The sequence below is a fragment of the Callithrix jacchus genome, chromosome 10 (assembly GCF_049354715.1).
Source record: "Callithrix jacchus isolate 240 chromosome 10, calJac240_pri, whole genome shotgun sequence".
In the NCBI taxonomy this organism is placed as follows: Eukaryota; Metazoa; Chordata; class Mammalia; order Primates; family Cebidae; genus Callithrix; species Callithrix jacchus.
Window position 1 is genome coordinate 82257396 of NC_133511.1, and position 27691 is coordinate 82285086.

Below are 27691 nucleotides of genomic sequence, written 5' to 3' on the forward strand. Positions count from 1 at the left end.
CAATGTTCTAAAGGCTTTAGTTGCCTTAACTAATTATTCATCTTTATAAAAATCTTGTCCTTATGATAGCACTGTAAAGATACCCATTTTTTGGTTCTGAAACTGAAGCAGAGAGATCGAGAAATGTGCTTTATGTCCTCTTTCTGGTAAATTTGAGATGAACTGAAATTCCAACACGGGCAATCTAGCTCCAGAGTCTACATTCAGTAGGCTATCCTGTCTCTCTAAATATTAATACTTAGATTCAAACTCAGATCTAGCTCAAAGACATGACTTTTAAAAATGAATTTCCTCCTTGTTTGAACTATACCATATAACTCCTTGTACAGCAAAGGCTATCAGATGAGCAAAACACAACATATAAGCAAACTAAATATATTTCAATGAAAATATATGTAGAAATACAAATGATTATTTAGAGATGTGAATAATGATAATAATCCATTAGATATACACATAAACATATGCTCATTCTTGTGCTGGGAAACAGCTGCATAATCCATTGAAAAGCCTGTCCCACCAGGAATTCAAAGCTCAAATGCTACTGTCCATTCTCTACATGCACAGTAAAATGAATCCACATACCTTCATTAACATAATAGCAGAAAGCATACAATTCCACTGGGCAAATACTCTAATTTCTGACCAATGCATGTCCTATGGAATTATATCTAAAGCCTGCATACTATACATTACATTTATGGCTCTATCAAAGAGAGTTCATTTATTCTAATATTTCTACCTAATTAGAAGCTTTGTCACTCTCTCCTCATCACAATATTTATTACCTAAAGAATAAGTTTTTTAAAAAAGCCAAAGAGTCAGGAATTTAGCTTTATTTTGTCAGACAGTTTTGTATTCCCTTTCCCTGCAATCTCACATGATTCCAGAACCTGACTGAAACCAGTGCCCTCAGCCTAGGATCATATACTTAGTAGTATGATACACAAGACATGATAGTGGCTGAAGCACTATTATTAAAGAGAGATTAAAACAGCTGTACATTATGCTGAAGCACTCACTCTTCCCTTTACAAACAGACGGTCCTGGATTACAAGCAGCACTTGACCATTTAAATCACGACAACAACCAGATTTAACCAGCTGGGCCATATTCTCCTAGGCAGTGCCTGTTGACCTCCTCAGTCACAGCTGCTCAAATGAAATTCTCATTAGACAACTTATTTTCAGAAGCCAAAGGACTCTCTGATTAAATATATGTATTTAGATATAGAAGTCCTTTTTAAAGTATTCATTTTCTGACAACTGTCGCTTATGTTAGAGCCCAGCTATACTGGCAACAAGATGGGTGATACAAGGATAACTAAAATTCATCATTTAATCATAGCTGAAGAATTTTAAACTTGGAAGCATTTTAACCTGCATCTATTAATCAAAGCCTTCCTGTACACTCTACCTATCAATATAAGCAGTGTTTTAAAAGGTGGTTTCTGGCATTCAATCGTTCAATCCATCTATGGATCTATCTACCTACCTACCTACATATCAATTTACCTATCTATGATACTAAATCAAAGTTAAATTTGCAAAAGACAAAAACTTTGCCTATCTTCCCATAAGACTCACTTTCAGAAGGAGCACTTCAGATGTAGCACCTTTGTTCAACAGCATTTAGCAATCTAGTCAAATCACTGCTCAGAAGAGGGCATTTCTGGAAGGAATAGCGGATTAAACACTGGACAACAATTTGGTTGACCAAAGCATCTGCTTGAAGAGTTTATGTTTCATCATGCAAATATTGTTCTTAAAAGGACCATAATAAACTTTTTACAGATCAGTTCTTGTAGATGAGGGCAAATGAGGCAGAGGTATTTAGTCTGATAAATAGTAAAAATATTCTCTGGAACAACAATAATGCAAGAAAGGTCATCATTTATTATGTCAATCACACAGGTTAACTATCAGCTACTCATGAAGTAGGACCCTCAAACCACAAAGTAGATGTGAGGGAGAGGTGGGTAATGCATTTGAAAGCTTTTAGGTGTCCAATAAGAAAATATGTCCCAAATGAGGAGATGGACCTGGAACTTTAAAGGATCAATGCCATAGAAATATTGGTGGAGCTGTTATATCTTCTTAGACCTAGTATATAATTATTTGAGAATTAGAAATCTATCCTGAACTTTTTAATGATCCTTTCTATAATTACTTCTGTTCTCCCATTATGCCATTCTATACTATTGCTCTAAGTAGATAATCAAAATTAGGATTCAAACTCAAAACTAAAAACATTTCATTGTTCCCATGATCAAAACATGTTCCTCCACTTTTTAAAAACTATATTACCATATTCCTATTTGCCCTGAGTTTAAAAACTCTGAGCACTCTTTAAACCATTCCTCTGTCTTGGTCTCTACCCTTAAACATCAAGTCTTAACAATTCTATCACGTATCTTTTCCATATGCATCCCCCTTCCTTCCTCATTTCTGATGCCTTAGTTAGGCAGACCCTCATTATCTCTAGCCAGAAACAATTTCCTTAACATCTCTCCCTGTTCCCATTCATCCTAAACAGTGTGGCCAGATTAACTTTCCTGAAAAAAAGCTCTAATTCATCACCTTACCGTGCTAAAAAACAGTTAGTGGTTCCTCCATCACCTTCAATATAAAGTTTAAACTCCTTAGACAAGAGTGAAAGGGCCTCCATGATCTGAATACAACCTACTTTTTCAGTCTTAAATCCTATATGCATCTTTTCTTTAAATTTGGAACCTGAATTGTTGGCTGTTTTAAAGTTCTCTGCCTATTCTTTCTGCCTGAAATGTCTCTCCTCTCAATTTCTGTCTATATAAATCCTTTCATTCTCCAAGACCAACTAAAACCCATTTCCCTATAGAAACTTCCAATGGCTTCCAAGAAGTAATTTTTCTATCTAGTAAATTCCCATAACATTATATCTATATAGCTCTATGGAATTTATCATATAATAGACACTTAATTAGAGTTCATTTTATATGCCTTATATCTCTTACTAGAATATGAATTATTAAAAGTTAGAGACCATTGTTTAATTCATTATGGATGTACCATATCATCTAACATAGGAGTTCTCAACTGGTTACATAGATAGAATTCAGGGGATCTCTAAACTTTTATGGACAAATTATTTTTCACTAACCTGTATTGAAAATTTGCATTTCCTTAAATTATAGATGCAAGTAACAAACCATACTGTATTTGTAGTTCCTATGACATTGTTACCAATAGTATCACAATTGATATTTTATATGACATTATACATGGAGGTATCTCAAAATACCTTTTAAGCTTATCACTGCTTAAAAATTATTATACTGTTAGGCCCTCTATAAGATCTTGTTTTTAATGCATTAGTAGAATAGCATATTCTACGATATCACAAATGTTTTAAATGATTTACTGTTTAATATAATTCATTGTATCTGTAATCGGTATATTTTACCTTATTAATTTAAAATAATTTTAAGAAAAGATCTGTAGGCTCTACTAGACTATCAAAGGGATTCACAGAAAGAAAAATTAAGAATCCTTGAGTTTTAATACAATGAATTTCACAGACGAAGAATGTGTAGACAAATAATCAGAATACTATGTAGTCCTTGAAAAATGCTATAAAAAAGGTATACCATAAACTGTAGAATATTTTATAAAAATATTCACAAAAATTCATAATATTGGTGTTGAAAAAAGATCAAACTTCTGTCTTCTACAACACCTCTATTAAAATAACAGTAGAGATTGCTGCATATTTCCAAGGATAGACAAGTTACTGTCTTCTGAAGAAGAATATTTCATATAAACAGCTACAACTGTTAGCTAGTTGATCTTATCAACCATAATCAGGTTCCTCATAACTTCTTTTCCCTGACCTGTATTCTATCCCCAGGAAGCTAGGCAGTGTAAATCCAATCCCTTCTCCAAGTGACTTTACTCTTTAAAGATACCATCACATCATCTTTGATTTGCTTTTCTCTGGGATCAGTATTACTTATTCCTTCAACCATTCTTTTTATTATATAATTTCATCTCTGTGATTATTCCAATTGTTCTCTGAGAATATCCCAATGCCTTTGAGTTCCTCTTAAAGTGTGGTAATTCTGAACTCAACACAATAATTCAAAAACATTCTATTGAGCAGGGAGTTTAGTGGTACTACCACCTCTTGAATGCATCATAATGTACTTCTAGTGATGCTGAAAAAAATAGCACTGGCAATTTGTTGGCAATATTCATCATGCTGACCCCATTGCATTTTCTGTCACTTAACACTCATAAGGTTTTTTTGTTTGTTTGTTTTGTTTTGTTTTGTTTTCTTTATCATTCATCTGGCTGTTATTTGAATTTTCTTCAGCAATTACTTGTGCAGCTGGGATTTGGGTCACAACTTCTGAACTTGATAATAAGATCTATTAAATTTTATCATGATAGGTTATTTTTAAGTTCATAATTTCAGTTTGTCAAAACGTTTTGAGTTTTGTTTCCTTCATACATTGCATTCACTGTTCCAGGTTTGTGAGACTACTAAATTTGACAGCATGTTTTCAGTCATTTCATTTGCACTTAACATATTTAGATTATGTACATTAATATATTCTGAAGATACCTGAATTTCTGATGTCTAAAACATATATATTGCAAAAAAAACTGTAGAATATTAAAATATTCATTACTAGCAGAAATACAGTAATAAAGAACTCTTAAAGGACTACTGTCTCACTTTGTGTCTCTCGTACAAAAATCAACTGTAACATATGGTAACAAAGAGGATGAACAGAAAATTAACCATTATCTGCAAGGAAAAAATTATTTAAAATTCCCTAGTATTCCAGAAAAAAATCATCACCAATCAGTGTCTTTATTTTTACATTAAAGAACCCTCCAAAGTATTTGAAAACCACTTACTTATAAAACTAAAACCATCTTTTGGTGGATCACAATTAGAAGTAATCTAGCAATCTTACTTATTCAGTATATAATTATCTGGCAATCCCCATTATTCAGAACACAGCCAAGAATACGGAAAACAAAGTCTCACAAGCCGAAAGTGTCAGCATGTAGTTCATGCACTAAAGACCATATGTATTTCCCAGAATTTCTCAGCAACACTTCCAGAATATACTTGTTCATATTTCAAATACAGTCTAGAATGTCCTGATTATCTAATTTTATAATCTATAGATAAATAGGAGAAAATTAGAAATTATTTACAACTAAGGAAGAAATAATAGCTTGCAACCCGATATTGAAGGAGAAACGAACACATGCACCAAAAAATATATACATATATGCAAATACATATGTGTAAATATATATATGTATATACATATATATATATATCGAGCAGTCACAAGAACTCTAAAGTTTCATAATTGTAAAGAAAAATAACCATAAAAGCCCTAATAATCTCAATGATTTCTAGGGGCATCATATAATAGCACAATAAAATAATTGACATTTATAATATATCAGTTATATATAATATGTACAATAAGTTAAATTTATATAGCTTATAGTCAATATTTATATAGTTTACAGTTAATTAAAAACATTCATTATCATAATTAATTCTCAAAATGTTTAAGTTGCCAAGTTAGTTACCAAATTTTAAATTTTGCAGCTTAAATAGATTGAAGAATTTACGTAGGGCCACATAATTGTTTGAAAGGTACTGAAGTTCCTAGTCTACTGTGTTATGACCCTGGGTCATCAAAAAATATATACATTTTGTACCATGTAATCTGATTAGTGAAACAGGGAAGCATGCGATATATTTTAGAAATACTTCTACAAAAATTAATTGGAATCTTTTAAGCTTTTGAGTCCTTAAAAGGATAAAATTGTTAAATAAAAAATTCCCTAATATCAAATCCCAATTTGTCTATAGCGTCATGAAACTCTCAATTTAACTTGCAATGCTAGTAATATATCCAAAGCTATTAATTACTCTATATTATCAGGTCTAAAATATGTACATAAAAATGAAAGTGCAACATAGTATAACCATCACTTAGACTTGATTCATTTTGGTTAAAAATATTATTGGAGAGTCTTTTCTTTTTTAATTTCTGTTTTCTAGGACGTTGGTGAACACGAGTGAATTCTTGTACAGAGTAGAGAAGGTAGATGTGGGATGTTCCAAGAGATGTCATGTAACAAAGAAGTCACTCTTATGCATTTAGCTTTAACAATATTTGAAGCCCTGAACTCTCCATTTTACAATGTAAGGAGATAAAATAATATATTTTAAAAATAAAGAGAAATATTTTTAATTTTGTTGTTTGTTTGTTGATGGAGTCTCACTCTGTTGCCCAGGCTGGAGTGCAGTGACACAATCTCAGCTCACTACAACCTCCACCTCCTGGGTTCAAGTGATTCTCCTCCTTCAGCCTCCCGAGCAGCTGGGACTACAGGCACCTGCCACCATGCCAGGCTCATTTTTGTATTTTTAGTAGAGATGAGGTTTCACCATGTTGGCCAAGCTGGTCTTGAACTCCTGACCTCAGGTGATCTGCCTGCCTCAGCCTCCCAAAGTGCTGGGATTACAGGTGTGAGCCACCACACCCACACTAATTTTGTTTTTTAAAGTTGATATTTTTATAAAGAAATGCTATCCACCAAAAGAAAATAAGGGAGAAAAAGTGAAAAATAAAATTGCAGTTAGGAAAAATCCCTTACTACCTTTTTCCAGAGTAAGGATTATGTTAAGTTTAAAACCTTAATTTGTTATCGTAAGAACCAAATAAAATACATAAAGTTTTAGAAAAGTGGAGCTATCTGTTTAATACTCCTAATAGATCACAATCTGCCATCACCATGGTAACCTCTGAATAACTTTTTCCTAGCTGGTGCCAATTATGCACTTCTCCAGCCCTTGAAATCCCACTCTTTTTTTTTTAAGGCCTAGAATCTTTAGGGGGAAAAAAGCCCAACAGTGAATCCACACATACCCTCTTGTTCAGTCCGAGTCATTTCCTCAAGCTTCTTCTGTTTCAGTGTGTCCACCACATCGGCAAGACTCCCTTTGCGGCGTTCTGGGGTTCCAAAAGTAACACTGGTCATTATCTCGCGGTCCCGACTCCCTTCGTCAGGCTTATGTGGTGAGGTAGAGGTATTTCGGAAGGAATATAGGGAACATAACTTATTATTCTCTGATTCCTAGAAAAATAAAATAAAATGAAACCATTAGAATATAAGTTTCTTTGCATGCTACTGAAGAAAAAAATCCCAAACTCACGACAGTATATGATGCTTAGTAGACAAATAAAATATATTAATGAAAATAAAATATAAGCAACTTAGTAGGGCAAATAAAAAATATAATTCTGATTAAACAATACTGATCAAACAAATTATAATTAAACAAAACATTAAAGAAACAATTGTCAAAAAACTAATGTGAAGTTGGAGATTAAAATTGTTTAGTTTTTGAAATATAAAGCAGTATGTGTTCAAAAGCAAACATTTCAACTCCTTACTCATTTAGACCTTTCATTTAAATTAGTTCAGATTCAATGACTAGTTATTAGGATTGGTAAAGTTTTTCTTTTAATTGGGCACTTTTATTGGCAACACTCTTCCCATAGCATTAAAAGACGTACATCACAAAAATGCTGTCCTTTAGTTTAGAAACAGTAGAAAAGTTAGCTTCAGTAGCCAATGTTTATTGTTCATCAGAAAATATATAAATTATCTAAATGAGTGCCAGAAAGTTAGCCAACCTGGATTTTTTGTGTGCTGTGGTTTAGAGAAAACTTTTCATTTTGGATTTTCTAGCTATACATCTGTCCAAAGTTACAGAAGTCTCTTTGTATTCCTTACCCTTACCATTGATACTTCAGCACATTTTTCATGTGGCATTTAAAAATATCTTTTTGTTTTTAACAAAAGGACAAGTTTGTCCTCAGATGAGAAGTAATATTTTTTAAAAAAAGGACAGGCTTATTACAGAAATATTTGTGCAGGAATTACTTCATAGTATAGAGAAGTTAGCTAACTGCTAAAAGGGTTAGATGAATTTGCTGAAAAGGAAAAGCAAATCGTAGGTAAAAAATAAACACCAAAAGTTTATAGAAATAAAATATTTTTATATGGCTCTAAATTGGAACTGAGGGTTGGACATAGCTATTTTTGGAAATAGCCCTTCAGCAGCCTTGCATTCACCTTTTATCTGTTTGTACAAGGCTATTCTCTCTCCCTACATTTATTTTTTTTTAAGTGCATAAGGTAAATCAGCCAGTCTTTGTGATCATCATCAGACTCCTGAAAATCCTAATTGCTTCTCTATCTCTTTCCTTCACAAGGAAGCCCAGAAAGGGTCAAGAACTAGAGGACAAGCATGAAGAAAAAGTTACACAGTTAATAACTAACAGGAAAGGGGGAGAAAAGGAAAATAATATCTAGAGCAGTAAATTTCTACATATATTAAATGACATAATAATTGTACTCTACAAATGCTAGATATTTAGGATTATTGCCATGTATATAAGATGGGATAAAATGTATTTTCAGGGTTATAGAAAGTACTTAATGAGATAACATTTGTAAAACACCTAGGCACGGTGCTGGGCTCACAATACTGAAATGCTGTTTAATAACTGGTAGGTACTGTTTTCCTGAAGGAAGGAGCAGATCTAGGAATGGGACCAAAGAGGTTTTTCTTCCTTCTGAACCTGAGGAATTGCGAAGTTAAAAAAATGTTCACAAGTCTTGAACTAAGTTAAATATTGTGAAACCTCTGAATATATTAAAACCTTTGAGTTGTATACATTAAATGGGTAAATTGTATGTAATATTTATTATATCTCAATTAAGCTGAATCTTTTGATTAAGAGCTAAATCTTATTTTTTTTCTGCATACCCATTGCTAGTACAAAGCCCAGAACAGAGCAGCTCAACGTATTTGTGCTGAAATAAACAGAAACAGATAAAATTAATGGGGCAGGGCAGGGAAGAGAGCTCCTCTTTACCTTTCTTCTACATCCCATCCTTCATCCAGGAAAGACGTTTTATCTCACTTAATATTTACAAGAATTCTGTGAAGTGATGCAGAGGAACCCCTTCTTTTAGATGCTAGTCATGGCTAGTACATGGCCCCTTGGAATGGCCAGTTCATTCTCCACTTGCGCAAATGAAATGCAGAAATATCTATGTCAAAGCCATTTAGACCTCCTAATAAAGTCCACATTAGACATCTAACCAAGGCATTTATGAATTAATAATCACCATTTGATCAATCATACTTCAGATGCTTTCATTTCAAACCCAAATTATTGTCACATTATACCCCCCCTCAAAAAAAAAAAAACCACCTCTGACTCAGCTAAGGTATTAAAGAACAAGTCAAAAGAGTAATATGTGGAAGTAGTTACCTACAAATGATTCACTATGACTATAATAAAGGAGTTTTTCCCATCACTGCCGAACTGAAATTGAAAGATGCTAAGAGAGGCTCTCCAGCCTGAGTAACAACTTTAGATTGTCCTGAGAGAATTTAGGCTCCAAAGAGTACCATTTTTTCCTGTCAGGACTAATTCCAAACAGTCTTATTTACTCATTGTTGTGTGCTTGTTGGACTATGTTCCTTGTTCTTTACTCATGGGAATGTGGTCACTGTCATCCTGCACCACAGACAATAACCATGGGTTCCTTATTACAATGATGACCCACACTGTTCTCAGCCCGGTAATCTGTGCAAAGTGGCTTAACACTACCAAAGAGCAGAAAACAAGAGGCTAGAGAGTCATGATTTCCCCCCAAAAGCCACAAGAACTACTTATAATATGTCACCAAAGTATAAAAATAGGCATTAAATAAAAACAAATGGCTTAAGTTGTGTAAGTCATGTTATACCATGCTAACAACAGTGGGAAGGGGCACAATTTGCCATTTCCAGCCATCACTTTTTAACTTTCTAAAACTTAACAAATATTAACCTTTCATAAATGTTAGTCTGTAAGCAATTCATCTGGGTAAAAGGAACACATAAATTAATAAACTTATAATAGCTTACTGTCTAATATGAAGTCAATAATGCCACATTAAAAAAAAATCTTGACAAAGAATCTCTAGTTTTTTTAAGGAGGCTATATAATTTTGAAGTAAATTTTATTAAGAAAAAACACCCAGATTATTTTGTAATTTCTTAAGAACAAAACAGATCCAATGACACACCAACTGGGACAAAATATCTGATACAGTTTGGATTTGTGTCACCTCCCAAATGTCATGTTGAATTGTAATTCCCACTGTTGGAGGAGAGGCTTGGTGGGAGATAACTGAATCATGGCAGTAGACTTTCCCCTTGCTTATGACAGTGAATGAGTTTTCAGAACATCTGATTGTTTAAAAGTATGTAGCAACTTCCCATTCTGTCTCTTTCTCCTGCTCCAGCCATATAAGATGTGCCTGCTACCCCTTCCCTTTCCACCATGATTGTAAATTTCCTGAGGCCTCCCCAACCCTGCTTCTTGTATAACCTGAAGAACTGTGAGCTATTAAACCTCTTTTCTTTATAAATTACCCAGTCTCAGGTATTTCCTTACAGCAGTGTGGGAATAGACTAAACCAATGTCCAATGATAATATCTACCAAGTCTTAACGCATGTCATTGCAGCACTGCTGTGAAGAGACTTGAGATAATATTTCCCTAAAGCAGAGGTTCTCAAGCTTCAATGTGTAGAATTATCTGGCAAGTGTGTTAAAATGAAGATACCTTCACCACATACAACTTTCCACAATGATGGGGCCAAGGAATATGAATATTGATGAACAACCCTAGTGATTCTGATGCACAGTTCCTGACCCCACTTTAAGAAATACTGCTCCCTAAAGGACAATGAAATAAGTATGTTTTACCTTAATATTATAATGTGAATATAATGGTGTAAAAGTTTTTAAAGCTGGTTGTGATTCTTACTTCTCTTCTTTTGATCTTTCTTTTGAAAACCAACAAACATGAAAAAAAGCTCATCATCACTGGTCATTAAAGAAACGCAAATCAAAACCACAATGAGATACCATCTCACACCAGGTAGAATGGCAATCATTGAAAAGTTGGGAAACAACAGATGCTGGAGAGGATGTGGAGAAACAGGAACACTTTTACACTGTTGGTGAGAGTGTAAATTAGTTCAACCATTGTGGAAGACAGTGTGGTGATTCCTCAAGGATCTAGGACTAGAAATACCATTTGACCCAGCAAGCCGATTACTGAGTATATATCCAAAGGATTATAAATCATTCTACTCTAAAGACCCATGCACACATATGTTTATTGCAGCACTGTTCACAGTAGCAAAGACTTGGAACCAGCCCAAATGCCCATCAATGATGGACTGGATAAAGAAAATGTGGCACATATATACCACAGAATACTATGCAGTCATAAAAAAGAATGAGTTCATGTCCTTTGCAGGGACATGGATGAAGCTGGGAACCATCATTCTCAGCAAAGTAAAACAGGAATAGAAAACCAAACACTGTGTGTTCTCACTTGCAAGTGAGAGTTGAACAATGAGAACACATGTACACAAAGAGAGGACCATCACACACCACGGGCTTGTCAGGAGGTGGGGGACTAGGGAAGGGATGGCATTAGGAGAAAGTACAACAAACCACCATAGCATGTGTATACCTATGTAAGAAACCTGCATATTATACACATATGTCCCAGATATTAAAGTATAATTCTTTTTTTAAATCTTAAAAAAAAAAACAGAAACAACCACTATATAAATGACAAAACACATGAACATCACAAAAAGAAGAACATGTGGACCCTGAGTTAGTAAACATTAGTTTATTCAAATGAAATTTACTACAAATTTCTTTTCTTTCAACCCCTTCAGCAGCCTACCAAACCTAACAGTGAAGAAAATTTTCAAAACATGATTTAAAAGGATCCCAGTCTCAATGCAAGGAAAAAAGCCATGTTGATTCAGATAATCTAAAGAGCATTTCACTGGAAATAAATTAAAGACAGTATGTAAAATACATGTAGATCATTGAAAAAGCATATGGTAGTAGTATTTCCAATGCAGAGAAAAAAACATGTTGATTCAGATAATCTAAAGAGCATTTCACTGGAAATCAATTAAACACAGTATATAAAATATATTAAATGATTGAAAAAGCACATAGTATCAAAAAATACTTATTAAACAAAGTTTTTAGGAAAGGAAAAGCAATTTTCACAAATCAAGAATTTTAATTAAGATGTTTTCCAGTGTTTGAAGAGATAAAGTAAATATTAAAAACAAAAAATATTAAAACAAATATTGTTCATATGTTTCAGAAGTTATTTAAAACTGATTATTCAGCAATGGCATTCAAATGGCTTTAAATTTAAGTAGCCTTCTCATAGTTTTGGGTATATAAAACTTACTCAAATCTTTGGGCATTTGTGGGCCTTTTTGCTTTCCCCTGGAATAATCTATATCTTCCTTAACTTTGAACTCAACCCACTCTTCAAAGTGCAGATCAAACTCCATTACATCTTTGAAGCACCCCTTACTATACAGGACCTCGCTATCATGCTAACCTCCAAACTACACATCAAAGCACTTAATCATAACCATATAATTTAGCATTTAATAATATACTAGAATAAAAATATTCATTACTCTTTCACATGTAATTGTCATATTTGTAATTAAAGTTTAACTCTTAAAGGATTTCAGGACTTCATGCTTCTTCTACAGGCTTCCAGAGCATACAACAAATTTAAGTAAGTGTGGACCAACAAACTTGAAACCACCACTCATCAAATCTGTCAAAAATAAACTGAAGACTGGCACAGTGACTCACACCTGTAATCCCAGCACATTGGGAATTCAAGGCAGGAGGATCACTTGAACCTACGAGTTTGAAACCAGCCTAGGCAACATAGTGAGACCCCATCCCTACAAATAATTTAAAAATTAGCTGGGTGTGGTAGTAGTGCACACTTGTGGTCCCAGCTACTTGGGAGGGTGAGGGGAGAGAATTGCTTGAACCTAGGAGGTCAAGGCCACGGTAAGCTGTGATTGTTCCACTGCACTCCAGCCTGGGCAACAGAGCCAGACTCTGTCTCTCTCAAAAAAAAATCAAACATTAGGCTAAAAGTAAATATTTGCTCCAACAATGACAGGATTGCTTAAGCAAAACATTTAGAACTGAGATACTGAAACATAAGGAATTGATGATATATCTACACAGAAGAATTCCACACAGCCATTAAAATAAACATATCTATTGAACATACTGTGGTTTATAGTGATTAATAACTATAGGCAACCTAGTTATTCTAACTGTAGGAATTATTTTAGGGCATCATGGTTTTATCCATATAACGGAAAAATTTGAAACTACTGAAAATTATATTTTTGCAGAAAATTTAATGAATTGTTGAAATATTCATAATGTATTATTAGTCAAAAGTATATTAATCAAATTAATATACCTTTTATTTTAAATTTTTGGAGATATAAAATAGTTGTATATATGTATGGGGTACATGTGAAATTTTGATACAAGCATACAATGTGCAATGATCAAATCTGGAGAACTAAAATATCCATCAACTTCATCAGCAGATAAGTGAATTTTTAAAATGTAGTGTATATACACAATGGAATATTATTCTACCATAAAAAAGAATAAAATTATGTTATTTTCAACAACATGGATGGAACTGGAGGACATTATGTTAAGTGAAATCAGCCAGGTACAGGAAGACAAATGTCACATGTTCTCATTCATTTGTGAGAATAGAACAGTGGTTACCAGAAGCCAGGAAGGCTAGTGGTGGAGGGGAATAAAGAGGAATTTGTTGATGAGTATTAAAATATAGTTAGACAGAAGGAATAAGATCTACTATTTGCTAGCACATTACACATTGCTAAAATAAAATATGTATAGAAGAAAAGAGACCATAATACACAATAAAATGTTCATGGTCCTCTGAGTATGGGGATAATAGATAATTTTATTTTCTTTTTGAAGTCCTCTATATTTTGTAAATATCCTATCACAAATAACACTTTTAATCAGAAAATCAATTTCATCTTCACATTTAAATATAAGTATCAAAGAAGTCATAGAAATAACTTATCCACAAGGAAGGATGTATTAAATTAAAAGAGGATATACCATAGTATTTAGAGTTTAGCACCAATTATTTATATTTGTGCATAAGTGTAAAAGAGTGAAGATTTGCTCCAACGTACACAAACTGGAAAGATATATCAAAATATTTATAGTGATTATCAAATGGTGGTAAGACTGTTGGTAATTTTCATTTCCTTTCTGCTTATATGTGTTTTCTAATTCATCTTCCATAAACATATAACTCATGTAGTAAAGAAAAACAAAAGTTATTTTATACATAGATGTGTAGGGGAAACTGAATAGTAGTTTAAAAGAATGGAGTTTGGCCTTCTTGAAGATGTCAAGAGAGTGAGTATATTAGAGTTTCCCTGTATCAAACTCAGAAAAAATAAACAAGCTTTCTTTCCTTGGCATTTCTACAGTTGAAGGATCTCAAATATTATTTCTAATAAATCTAATTATTAAAAAATTAATCTTCATGTAAGCTAAAATCTAGAGATTTATTGCTATGGTTTGAATGTATGTCCCACCATAATTCACAAATCAAAGCCTAAGACTTAATCACTTTAGGAGGTGATTAAGTTATGAAGACCTTGCCCTCATGAATGGGATTAGCAATCTTATACAAGTGCTGAAAGCAAATAGTTAGGGTATTTTTGCTCTTCCACCCTTCCACCTCCTGTGGACACAGTTCGTTGATCCTGTCTAGGTGTATAGCAACAAGGTGTTGTCTTGGAAGCAGAGACTAGGCTTTCACCAGACAGCAAATCTGCTGGTGCCTTGATCTTAGACTTCCCAGCCTCCAGGACTGTGAGAAATAAATGTGTATTATGAATTACCCAATCTATGATATTTTGTTCTTAGCAGCAGTAGTGGACTAAGAAACTAATTACAACACATATTTTCCCTTTTTCTATCAATCTATTTCCTCTTCCATGAGAGAGTTGTTCAAATATCTTAGAGAAGATATCAAATTCTTTTTCTAGGTAAAACTCTGGCACTTTCTAAACCCCTTTCTCATTTGCAATGATTTCCAGACCCTTCATCAGCCTCCTCCGATGTATTTGTCTCTAAATGTCACTCTAAAAACATGTCACCAACAACTAAATACCAAGTTCTACATCTTCCCTTTCAGCAGGAAAAAAAAAAAAAACAATACTCTGCAAGATTGTTTCCTCCATGTCACATGGGTAGGACCAATAGAGCTAAAATCTAAGTGCAGGTTTTCTGACACCAAATCCAATGTTTTTTCTATTCCATAGGCCTATAGTTTTTTTAAAGTCACTCTCAACAGTAGAAGATGCCACAATGCCAATCATGACACTACCTCCTAAATCTTGTTTCCATCCATTTCCAGAAAGGAGATTTATCTGCATTTGAGGCAAAAATTACACGTTACTATTCACCTTAATCCAAGAATTATCAAGAAGTAACTTGTATTACTTATGTATTATTGTATAAGAAATAATCTCAAAACAAAGTGCTTAAAACAATAATCATTTCTTATTATTATTTTTGAGACAGAGTCTCACTTAGTCGCCAGGTGTCAGGCTGGAGTGCAGTGGTGCAATCTCAGCTCACTGCAACCTCCACCTCCCAGGTTCAAGCAATTCTCCTGCCTCAGCCTCCCAAGTAGCTGGGCTACTGTCATGCGCTGCCACACCCAGCTAATTTTTGTATTTTTAGTAGAGGTGGGTTTTCACCATGTTGGTCAGTATGATCTCCATCTCTTGACCTTGTGATCCACCCACCTTGGCCTCCCAAAGGGCTGGGATTGCAGACTGAGCCACTGCATCCGGCCTCATTTATTTATTCTTAATGGTATCTGTAGGTCAGGAATTTGGGAGCATCTGGGCTGGGTGGTTCTATCTCAAAGTCTCCCATGAGGTTACAATTAAGTCAGTGGCTAAGGCTAAAGTCATCTCAAAGGCTTTTTTACTCACACATAAGGTACATGGGAACATTTTAAGAGCTCTGGGCTGGGCTAATGAGGGTTTCTTGGACATCTTCCTCTATCTCTACATGACCTCTCTGCATGGTCTCTTTTCTCCAGCATGTTAGTTGCAGAATAGCTAAACTTCGTTCTTATGTGATGTATCAGAGATCCAAAGGTCCATGTCCCAGAGACAGCAAGATGAAAGCTCTACCACTGTTTCTAACTCAGCCTGGGAAATCACGCTGTATATAACTGTCACTGCATTCTATTCAACAGTGAGTCACCAAGCCTTGCCGATAGTCAAGGGAATGGGAATTAGACTCTGCCTTTTTATAGGATAGAGTTATGATTATATCCTCAAATAGTTGCTATGAGAAATGAATCATGTATAAAGCACTTAGTATAATGCCTAGCATATAAGTACTCAATAAATGATAGCTACTCTTATTATTAAATACAAATGTCCTTTGTCTAATTACACTCAGTTTTTGATATTGAAAATACAGTCATGATAACCACTGGCACCATTTTTAAGTTTTTTTACATACTTGTTTATCTAAGTAGAATAATAAACACTAAACTACATTGCTTTCTTCATTATCAATGTTCATCTCAAACTAATTTCATTGAGATATGGCTTCTCAGAAAGCTACGGGAACTTTAGTATTTATAATTTGCTTTTTCTAGAAATACTATCAATTCTTATTTATCCTATCTGCATATGGATTCTCTCCACTGTGTCCAGGAGCAGCTACAGTACACTACCACTCTGATTCGGCAGGATTGCCAACCACACCTAGACAAGGAATGTGGATGAGTAGCCATACTGCAAACACAGGAGAGCAGTGGGCTGGGGTTGCAAAAGTCAGATCAGATGTCAGGAATTAAGAGTCAGAAAGCATAGGTCAGGAGTTGAGTCTTGCCTATATAATGAAATTGAAACCCACGTACAGGTGGAAGTACTGCAGTTGGAAGAAATGACTTGGAAATGGTATAAGTAGCTGCAAGAAACATCTTCCCTACCTGCAGCCCAGTCTAATTGTAGGAACAGAATATTATTCACTTGTACCCTTTCCTGTACCCAGTAGCAAGAATGAATTAAATGTATTCATTCTTATTTCATCGTATGTTGTCAGTTTTGTTTTGTTTTTCGTTTTAGTTGTAGCCTCTCCAGTTACAGTCTTATCCTCAACCTAGTATGCCCTCCCTCTAGATAAGGTTTATTGACATAGGCGATCATAGATTTGCCCCAGGTTTCTGACAGCACTCAATCTACAACAAACTTCTTTTTCCTTAGACCCTACCAAAATCAATAAAAGAAAGCCCAAACCCTAAAATAGGTTCAATCTAACACTCTCTTACTAAGACACTCTATAGTTCACTATGGCATATATTCTTCCTCAACAAAAATAAGTAACACACTTAATTTGTTCAGCTACAGATATGTTTTTTGACTGGAAGGAATTAAGGAGCTACAATTTATGTAAAGAAGTTAAAAACAACAGCAAAAATAACCAAAAGTCATTTATGTTTTAAATTACTTTGGACTGGCAACTCAACCACATTAGTGATCAATCTTCCCTGCCAGGTCACATGGCTCCCACCACTATACCCCATCCTTCCTTGGTATGCAGTGCATTTATACATTTAAAGTTTCAATTAAATGTCCAAATTATGTCATATAAGTTACATATATACATATATATTTAATATATTATATTAACTTATACCCTAGACAATATGTATAACATTTTTTCTGATTCTCCACTTTAAACAACCTTTTTTTTTTTTGATGATCCAAAAACTACTTACCAACTGTGCTATAAAGGACACCTTCTACGACAGTGTTACTGATTGCCAGAAAAGATTTAGGTTCCAATAACTTCTTGCTAACAAAGGAGATCTAACCTTTTTAATATGCTGAAGACTAAATTGCAAACATTTGTAGGTTCTTTCTCAGAGGAAAAAAAATGTTTTTCTCTAATGCGACATACTCTAATGACAAGAATTGGGTTAAGGAAGCATATATAAATTAAAATGCTCTATTTGGTTCTTATTGCCAATAGATCATTTATGACAAAACTATCATTTTTTGAATGATAGTGAAACAAAGTGTATTCTTTTTTATTTTATTAAAACTGATGTTTGCTAGTTTATTAGATTTATATAACATTCTCAAAATTGAAATAACATGCTACTTATCACTATTACTAAGCTGTTTAGTAACCATAAAATTATTCACAGATGTGTCAGAAAATAAATTTGTTACCAATATTTGCTAAAGTGTCATGATTCCTAAAGCAAAAAAAACAAAAGCTGTTATTTCCTAAATGTTATTTCAATTCGCAGGAAAAAAAATCCAAAAGTTTTTTGAATGGCCTTATTAACTTTCTATTTAATAAATGAAAGTAAATATAGTGAGATTAAATACAGAAAACATCCCCAAACCTGTCAAGACAGGCGCATAGAAAAGCTAAAAAGCCCTGCATTATCGATACACTACCAGCCTCACACACAAAATTTAAATCTCAAAATTCAAAGGTCTTTAAAATTCCAATTGTTCAATCCCATCTAGCACTTGAATTCCCTGTGCAAGAGAAGATGGAATAATAAAATAGTTAACAAAGCACAGGCGCCCTGGGAAAGATTTTCCAGTTTAAATCCCAGCTTTTCCACTTCTCATCCATATAAGCTCAGACAAGTTAGTTAACTTCTCTTTGCCTTAACTTCTTTGTCTGCAAAATGGGAATAATAAGAGGGCTGTAAATAATGTATCTCTAAGAGTTATTATGGGAATTAAATGGATTAATAAAAATAAAACACTTAGAACAGTGTCGTTACATAGTAAGTGATCATTAAATGGTTATGGCAGTTATTGTTAACAACTTCCTTGACAAGTGACTGTTTGGCCTCTCCTTAAACACCTTTAATAATAGAGGATTTAGCAGCTCCCAAAGTAGCCCATTGTATTTTTGGAGGGTTGTCCAAAATTCTTTATAGAAATATGAAACCTGTTTCACTCTTTATTTCTATTCCATGGAAACATTCAGCATGGCAGTTGTTCAATACGTACTCACAGCTATTACAGTACCCTTCTATTTTCTCTTCATCTAGGAAAAATATCCCTTTTTGCTTCATTTTTTCTTCATAAGACACAGCTTGGCCATTCTGAACATTCTCCTCTGAGTGTGTTCCAATTTGTTTCTCTCTCTCTATCTCTTGAAGAGTAGTGCCCTAAACTCAATATACTCAATTCTGTCTGAACAACAAGAATTAATCACCTGCCTTAGAGATAGCATCTTTTAAAGATATCATGCCATGAGACAGACAGTAAGCAGAGCTTTAAGGCAGGCCTGATAGTGAATTTCACAGCAATTAAAGCAACATTCTATCAAGATTCAACTATTAGTTGGGCACAGTGTCTCATGGCTATAATCCCGGCACTTTGGGAGGCCAAAGCAGGCAAATCACTTGAAGGCAGGAGTTCGAGACCAGAAGCTCAAGACTAGCCTGGCCAACATGGTGAAACCCCATCTCCACCAAAAATACAAAAAATTGGAGTGGTGGTGCACAACTGTAATCCCAGCTATTCGGGAGAGGCTAAGGCAGGAGAATCACTCGAACCCAGAAGGCGGAGGTTCCAGTGAGCCAAGATCAAGCCACTGCACTCCAGCCTAGGTGACAGAGCGAGACTCCATCTAAAATAAACAAACAAACAAAAACAACATTCAACTATTGATTGGTTTATGTGCCTACCAACTCTAGACAGTCATTTTCATCTGGCAATTCATTAGTACTCAAACTACCGTATACATGATACTCAATCTAAATAATAGTATTAAGCTAGGTCAAATTGGCTCTCCTAATTTTCACCCTGAAGCCAAGAAAGTTAGAAGTGGGCAAGAGTGGTTATAGTTCAAATCTTTCTTATTCAAGCTGAGGAAAATTAAGTCAGGAGATAGAAAGTGACTTCCGTAAGGTCACACAGCAAATCAGGGCAGAGATGAACATAGGCTTTCTAGGAGGTAACTTGCGTTCCCTCTAAGCACCCCAGAGAAAATACTTCCACTGAATAAAAGAAGGTCCTTTTGACAATTTAAGGCATTGAGAAATAAAGGGAGTGATTATGCAGAAGTCGGAGATGTTGGACAAATTCTTACAGGCACATTTCTATGCATGGAGAGTCTCAAATGATTCCATAAAGCTCTTCTTAAGAGGTAACTACTTACTCTAGTGCCTCATACTCTTCTCCATGGTTGTTTTTCATTTTCATCCCCATTTGAGTGACACCCATACTGTTTGTCATTGTTTTTGTAATAAGCAAAGTAACTAGTGTGCTTTAAATGAAAAGAAATAACTCATGGTATGCACTTCATGCCTCACAAATCTTAACATTAAAAAGTATCAGAGTCCTATCAAAGTTTGTCAAATCCATTTGTTCCTTAATAGAGATGCAACTCTATTAACAGTTAAGTTAAGGCCCTGTTTGCCTTGAAAGAAGAGCCGAGAGAATAGATTGCCTTACGTGTCATACATACTCAGGGCCACCCTGTGAGCTCAGCAATCTACTCTCTTCACTAGATATTGCCCAGTATAGCTCCCAAGTTTGAGGATTTCATTGAAAGAACCTTCAAATTTTCTTCAAATATGTTAAATTTATACTATGGGCTAACCAGAAACTCTTTACAACTCAGAACATTTAAAATAACATCTCTAGCTCTCTGGTTTAAGGTCTTACAATAGAACAAGTACAAAAAGACTAAAAATTATTCCACAGAGGTTATGCTACTTTTAAAACAATGATCTCTCCATCCATGCACCCACCCACCTATCTCTATGTATATCCCCAGGGAAAGAGAAACTAGGCACAAAATGTCACCAATTTAACACAAGACAGCAAATAAGAAGTCTAACTGCCATCAGATGCTCACAATATCTGGAAGCTGTGAATTCCTCTACCTGAATACAATATACAACCTCGGACTGATGACTCAACTACAATCACAGAGCCCAAGTCTTCTCTCTGGAAAGAAAAAATTCTCTGAACTTTTATTTTTCCCTCTTAATTTCCAAATACTCAAAAACTTAGATTCATCCCTTGACCTACTGTGTCATCCAAGACAACACTAGCCAAAAGGAGAGCCACATTCTAACCTTACTTTAATTTCAGAAAGCAAAAGAAATAAACTGTAGTCAAATTATATCTGAAATATTTCAGTGAGAGAACAAAAATGAGAGAATCATCTTTAGTAGAAGCATATACCAGGTATGAAATAAATTAATATAACTGAAAGTCAAATATTGACTCTGAACTCAAGAGAAATTTTCTCAATTTGCTCACAGATTATATTACTTTAATCCTGGCTAACTCAGTGCTTATGCAAAAAATTATAACTTGCCATCGGAACTGACAAAAAATTGATAAATAAAAGTAATTGTCATATAAATATTTGAATTCTTCATTTATAGGCAAGAATTCTTCTATTATACCACCATAATCTATCTGTGCTTGAATGAGAGCACATTTCCTCTCAAAAGTTTGAGATATTTGAGAATATTGTATTCCGAGTATTCTCAGTACATTAGAGGTAGAAACAAATCAGAGTTAAATTATAATGAAAGCAAAGCTTACCAAATAATTTTCAATTATTTTATTAAATAAGGTTTTCCATTTTCTAGGGTGCTAATGAAATATAAAGAAGGTAAATGAAATGCATAAATATTCATTTCTAATTTCGACCTGATTATAAAATTTTATTAGCAAAGGTTTGTAATTTATACTTTGGAATTTAGAATGTGGTTTACACAAAGATATAATATTGAACTCAATTTGCATTACCTATAAAACAATGCCTAGGGGTCATAGGAATATCATAAAGGTCAATATGATAAAAAAATACATATGTCATCACACTGAAAGCTGTATTAACCAAAGGAATAATAGCTTGAAGTTGCTCTTCTTTTAAAAAGTTACACTTCTCCTGTAAAGCAAGGAAACTTTTTCGCAGAGGACAATCCAAGAGTGGGATAATTTGCATATCAGGTAATTAACGCGTATTCATTATATGTGTTCAAGAAAGACTAGATATATTTGTGGAGGGAACTGAGTAGGGTCTTTCCTGCTTGATGCAGGTGGTTTGACTCTATTCAACCTGATCTTCAAAAGAATGGTGCAAGTAGGATTCATTATGTTAAAGCTGCCTTTATGAAAAGCAACCTTCTCCAAATTAAAGAAGATAGATCTCAAGATGTGCAAACACAATCCTGGCTTCCTCCTCCCAAAGTAACATGCTGCCTATCACAGTTGTCACCATCTTATTCCTGCTGATCTAGAAGGACTTGGAGATTAATATATCATTCTAATGACAAGTTCAAATCAGTCATATAAACAACTGCATGCTATATAATATATACATTATTTTCTACATGTTGCTTGGAAGCATTACGAAAGTAAGTGCAGATTTCATTGTTTCAGTTATCATATTTCATTATAGTGATGCGCTGAGAAGATAGGAAAGAAAAAATTGTAAAAAGGATTTCCGTACAAGAAAATATATATTAATCAGAACCACCTATAGACTGAAACTCACTCATAGAGCTCTGCTTTAATCAAAAAATTATTGATGTCCTGAGATTAGCTTCCATTGATTAACCCCGACCAATTTTAATAAAAGGTTTATTTAAAAAAAAAAAAGCTACTCTTAAATGACATTTGAATCCATTAAGAATAAAAGCTGAGTAGAATAGTTCTGCTCAATCAGACTGTTCATGCTAGATTATACTATATTTTTATTAGTAATCAAGTTTTATTTTAAGTAATTATCAAAAAGCTACTTTTCCTGTTTCTGTAAATGCTATAGACTCCAAGCTACATTTTGGTCATACAGGAGTATCTGCATGGGGATAGTTGACAAGGAAAGCCAAACCACAGGAGCAGCCTGACATTACTATGAGGTGTGCACTAGCAGGACATAGGTAAAGTATATGAAAACAAAATATCCATCAAACATAGAAATATCACATAAAACTGAAGCAAGTTAGAATATTGGCTGAATCCAAGAAAATATAATCCTTATGAATGTGCAGGAATGTTGCGAATTTTAAGTGAATGTCAGTGATAGAGTTCATTAAGGGATTCATGTTTTAGTCAGTGCACTACAAATCCTAGTCACTGGATCTTATACAGACTGAATGGTTAAAATAAAAATAAACATGGCATGTCACATCTCCTTAAAGACATTCTGAATACACAATTTTATTACACTGAAAAATAAAAAGATACTAATGTCCAATTTCCTTGATCTGTGAAAATACAAAAGAAATGCAAAAAGTCTTTGCACAGATGTAGCAAAGTACTGGATTTAAATATTTTGGCAGGTGCTCAATATGCAGCCCACGTAATCACATGTTAATGACTGGAGTATGTTAATCAACATGCATACCTGATTCCTTCTTGCCCAAGGGGGAAAAAAAGCCAACTATTCCAGAGCATGTTAATGTCTCTAGGTTTTTTTTTTTTTTTTTTGAGACAGAGTCTTGCTTTGTCACCCAGGCTTGAGTGCAGTGGTACAATCAGCTCACTGCAATCTCTGCCTTCCCAGTTCAAGCAATTCTGCTGCAGCCTCCTGAGTAGTGGGACCACAGACGTGCACCACCACATTCAGCTAATTTTTGTATTTTTAGTAGAGATGGGGTTTCACCATGTTGCCAGGCTGATCTCAAACTCCTGACCTCAGGTGATCCACTTGCCTTGGCCTCCCCCAAAATCTTGGGATTATAGGTGTGTGAGCCAAGACACCCGACCTAATGTCTCTACTTTTGATGAAGATTTTAATAATATGCTAGGTAAGAAAGAAAAATTTTCCAAAAATTATCCTTAGAAAGGCATATTATATCATTAAGAATCATGAAAAAATAATTTATATTTCCATAAATATTGAGATATTTCTAAGTGTTATACCAGTAACCCTTTTTTTCTTTTTTAACAACTTAGATTTGGGGAACTTTTAAAAATACATACTTTTTTAAATGAGAGTGCACATTATCAGGTGTGAAAACGTAAAGGTAATCAAAGTGTTAACACTATACAACACTATTTGTCTATTTCACCACCTACAGCAAGAGTTTTGCCAGATTCCAGGCAATAAAATGTTTTTATTTTTTAGTTCAAATTCTAAATAAATTTCTATTATTAAATTTCAGAAACAGTTGAAAAGAGATAGTACTGCATGCAAATATAGTTTCAAAGTTACAGAAACTGGCCAGGTGCAGTGGCTCATGCCTGTAATCTCAGCACTTTGGGAGGCTGAGGTGGGCAGATCACAAGGTCAGAAGATCGAGGCCATCCTGACCAACATGGTGAAACCCTGTCTCTATTAAAAATACAAAAATTAGCTGGGTGTGGTGGCGCATGCCTGTAGTCCTAGCTACTCAGGTGGCAGAGGCAGGAAAATCACTTGAACTCGGCAGGTGGAGGTTGCAGTGAGCCGCAATCGCACCACTGCACTCCAGCCTGGTAACAGAGTGAGATTCCGTCTCAAAAAAAAAAAAAACAAAGTTACAGAAACTGGAAAATCCCCCACAAGCCTTCCTAGAAAATATTATTCAGTGACTCAAGGTAAGGATGGCCATTTTCACCTGTTAACAGAAATCTAGGCTTTGCTAAAATTGATTGAATTTTCAAAATTCAAAAATAAGAGAAGTGGTAACTAAACGTTTCAAGAAGTCTAAACCTTACAGGCTTATGGACGTTTTTCCAGTGCTTTAGAGCCCAATCAGGTACCACAAAGGTGTACATAAATCTTACCTTTGGAGTTATTACTATGACTATACACTAGTTAGGAAAAAGTAAACTAGTGGGTTTCACTACACTTTCTAAAGTACAGTCTCAATAAAAGTGAGATAAATTTCATTTAGTGCCTACCATCTTAAATGACAAAATCTTACCAAAATAACTGGCAAAAATCCAAGCTTAAAAATATTTTCAAAATAACAAGATTAGAAATCTTAAAGTCTGTCACAAAAGCATGACTGAAGATTAGATCCTCACTAAAAATTCCTGGACTGCTATCATGTAATGACAGTAGCTCCATTCCCAGAAATGGTACAAAGTCCACACCAGCAATTTTATGACTCAAAGTGAAAAACAAAAAAGACTCCAAAGCTGATTAGCAACTCCATTAGACAGAAAGCTAGAGAAGCAGAGAGTGGAAATTGTTTGCAAGCAAGGAGACATTTTCTCCAATAGTTATTTATTATCTCAGCACACCTACCATTATTTTTTTTCAATTACAACAAAGGGCATTATTGACATATTTTATTCAAAGTGAAAACATTTTAAATCAAATTGTATATTTAGAAGACCCTATCATCTCAGCCCAAAATCTCCTGAAACTGATAAGCAATTTCAGCAAAATCTCAGGATGCAAAATCAATGTGCAAAAATCACAAGCACTCCTATACACCAATAACAGACAAATAGCTAAATCATGAGTGAACTCCCATTCACAATTGCTGCAAAGAGAATAAAAATACCTAGGAATACAATTAACAAAGGATGTGAAGGACCTCTTCAAGGAGAACTACAAATCACTGCTCAAGGAAATGAGAGGACACAAACAGATAGAAAAACATTCCATGCTCATGATTAGGAAGAATCAATACATAAAAATGGCCACACCACCCAAAGTAATTTATAGATTCAATGCTATCTGCATCAAGCTACCATTGACCTTCTTCAAGGGAAAAGACACCTTAAACTTCATATGAAACCAAAAAAGAGCCTACATAGCCAAGACAATCCTAAGCAAAAAGAACAAAGCTGGAGGCATCACACTATCTGACTTCAAACTATACTACAAGGCCACAGTAATTAAAACAGCATGGTACTGGTACCAAAACAGAGATATAGACCAATGGAACAGAGCAGAGACCTGAGAAGTAATGCCACACATCTACAACCATCTGATCTTTGGCAAACCTGACAAAAACAAGCAATGAGGAAAGGATTCATTGTTTAATAAATGGTGTTGGGACAACTGGCTAGCCATGTGTAGAAGGCTGAAAATGAACCCCTTCCTTATATCTTATACAAAAATTAACTCCAGATGGATTAAAGGTCTAAACATAAGACCTAACACCATAAAAACCCTAGAAGAAAACCTAGTCAGTACCATTCAGGACATAGGCATAGGCAAGGACTTCATGACTAAAACACCAAAGAGCAATGGCAACAAAAGCCAAAATAGACAAATGGGATCTATTTAAACTTAAGAGCTTCTGCACAGCAAAAGAAACAATCATTAATGTGAACCAGAAACCAACAGAATGGGAAAAAATTTTTGCAATCTACCCATTTGACAAAGGCCTAATATCCAGAATCTAAGAAGAACTAAAACAAATTTACAAGAAAAAAACAATCCCATCAAAAAGTGGGTGAAGGATATGAACAGATACTTTTCAAAAGAAGACATACATGAGGCCAACAAACATATGAAAAAATGCTCATCATCACTGGTCATTAGAGAAATGCAAATCAAAACCACAATGAGACACCATCCCATGCCAGTTAGAATGGCAATCATTAAAAAATCTGGAGATAACAGATGCTAGAGAGGATGTGGAGAAACAGGAACACTTTTACACTGTTGGTGAGAGTATAAATTAGTTCAACCATTGTGGAAGACAGTGTGGTGATTCCTCAAGGATCTAGAGCTAGTAATATCATTTGACCCTGCAATCCATTACTGGGTATATACCCAAAGGATTATAAATTGTCCTATTCTAAAGACACATGCACACATATGCTCATTGCAGTACTGTTTACAAAAGCAAAGAACCAACCCAAATGCCCATCAATGATAGACTGGATAAAGAAAATGTGGCACATATACACCATGGAATACTATGCAGCCATAAAAAATGATGAGTTCATGTCCTTTGTAGGACCATGGATGAATCTGGAAACCATCATTCTCAGCAAACTGACACAAGAACATAAAACCAAACACGGCATGTTCTTGTTCATAGGCGGGTGTTGAACAATGAGAACAAATGGACGCAGGGAGAGGAACATCCATTGGGGTCTGCTGAGGGGTGGGATACTAAGAGAGGGATAGTAGGGGGTAGGGATATTGGGGAGGGATAACTTTGGGAGAAATATCTAATGTAGTTGATGGGGAGATGAAGCAGCAAACCACCATGGTATGTGTATACCTATGTAACAGTCCTGCAAGCTCTGCACATTTACCCCAGAAATTAAAGTATAATTAAAAAAAAACATCTCTAGAAGATAAAACTTCCCTGGAGGAATTTAAGTAGTCTCTAAAATAAGGAGTTCAGATATTCCAGGGCTGAGAGTTCACTACCGTTATTTCTACCTAGTTAGACTAGTAGTTAAAAGCCAGATGTATATTTTTGCCTAAAATATATATCAATATAAGAATGCATGTAACTGTACACATGTGCATGTGTGTAAGTTCCCACTTACAATCATCACATTTTGTATCTCATGAGAGTACTGGTGCCTTATGCACATATCCATGGCCTACCACAGAAGTCACCTACTAACTGTTGCTTCTAACAGTCACTTCTTAGGCAAAAAGCTTGTCTCTCACCTGGGGCCTTTCTCTGCCCAGTAGCATTTCTACTCCTTTCCCTCCTCTCCTTGGCC

The 27691-nt window shown here is 34.7% G+C and overlaps 1 protein-coding gene across 50 annotated transcripts in view; it reads right to left on the reverse strand.

The window, feature by feature from the left end:
• SOX6 (SRY-box transcription factor 6) overlaps nucleotides 1-27691 on the reverse strand; it is a 705491-nt gene that overhangs the window by 372911 nt on the left and 304889 nt on the right. For all 50 annotated transcript variants that reach the window (XM_078340670.1, XM_078340651.1, XM_078340627.1 and 47 more), the window contains one exon: nucleotides 6947-7154. In XM_078340670.1, coding sequence (XP_078196796.1) covers nucleotides 6947-7058 — 112 coding nt within the window. In that variant the 5' untranslated portion in view covers nucleotides 7059-7154. The remainder of the gene's footprint in view (nucleotides 1-6946; nucleotides 7155-27691) is intronic.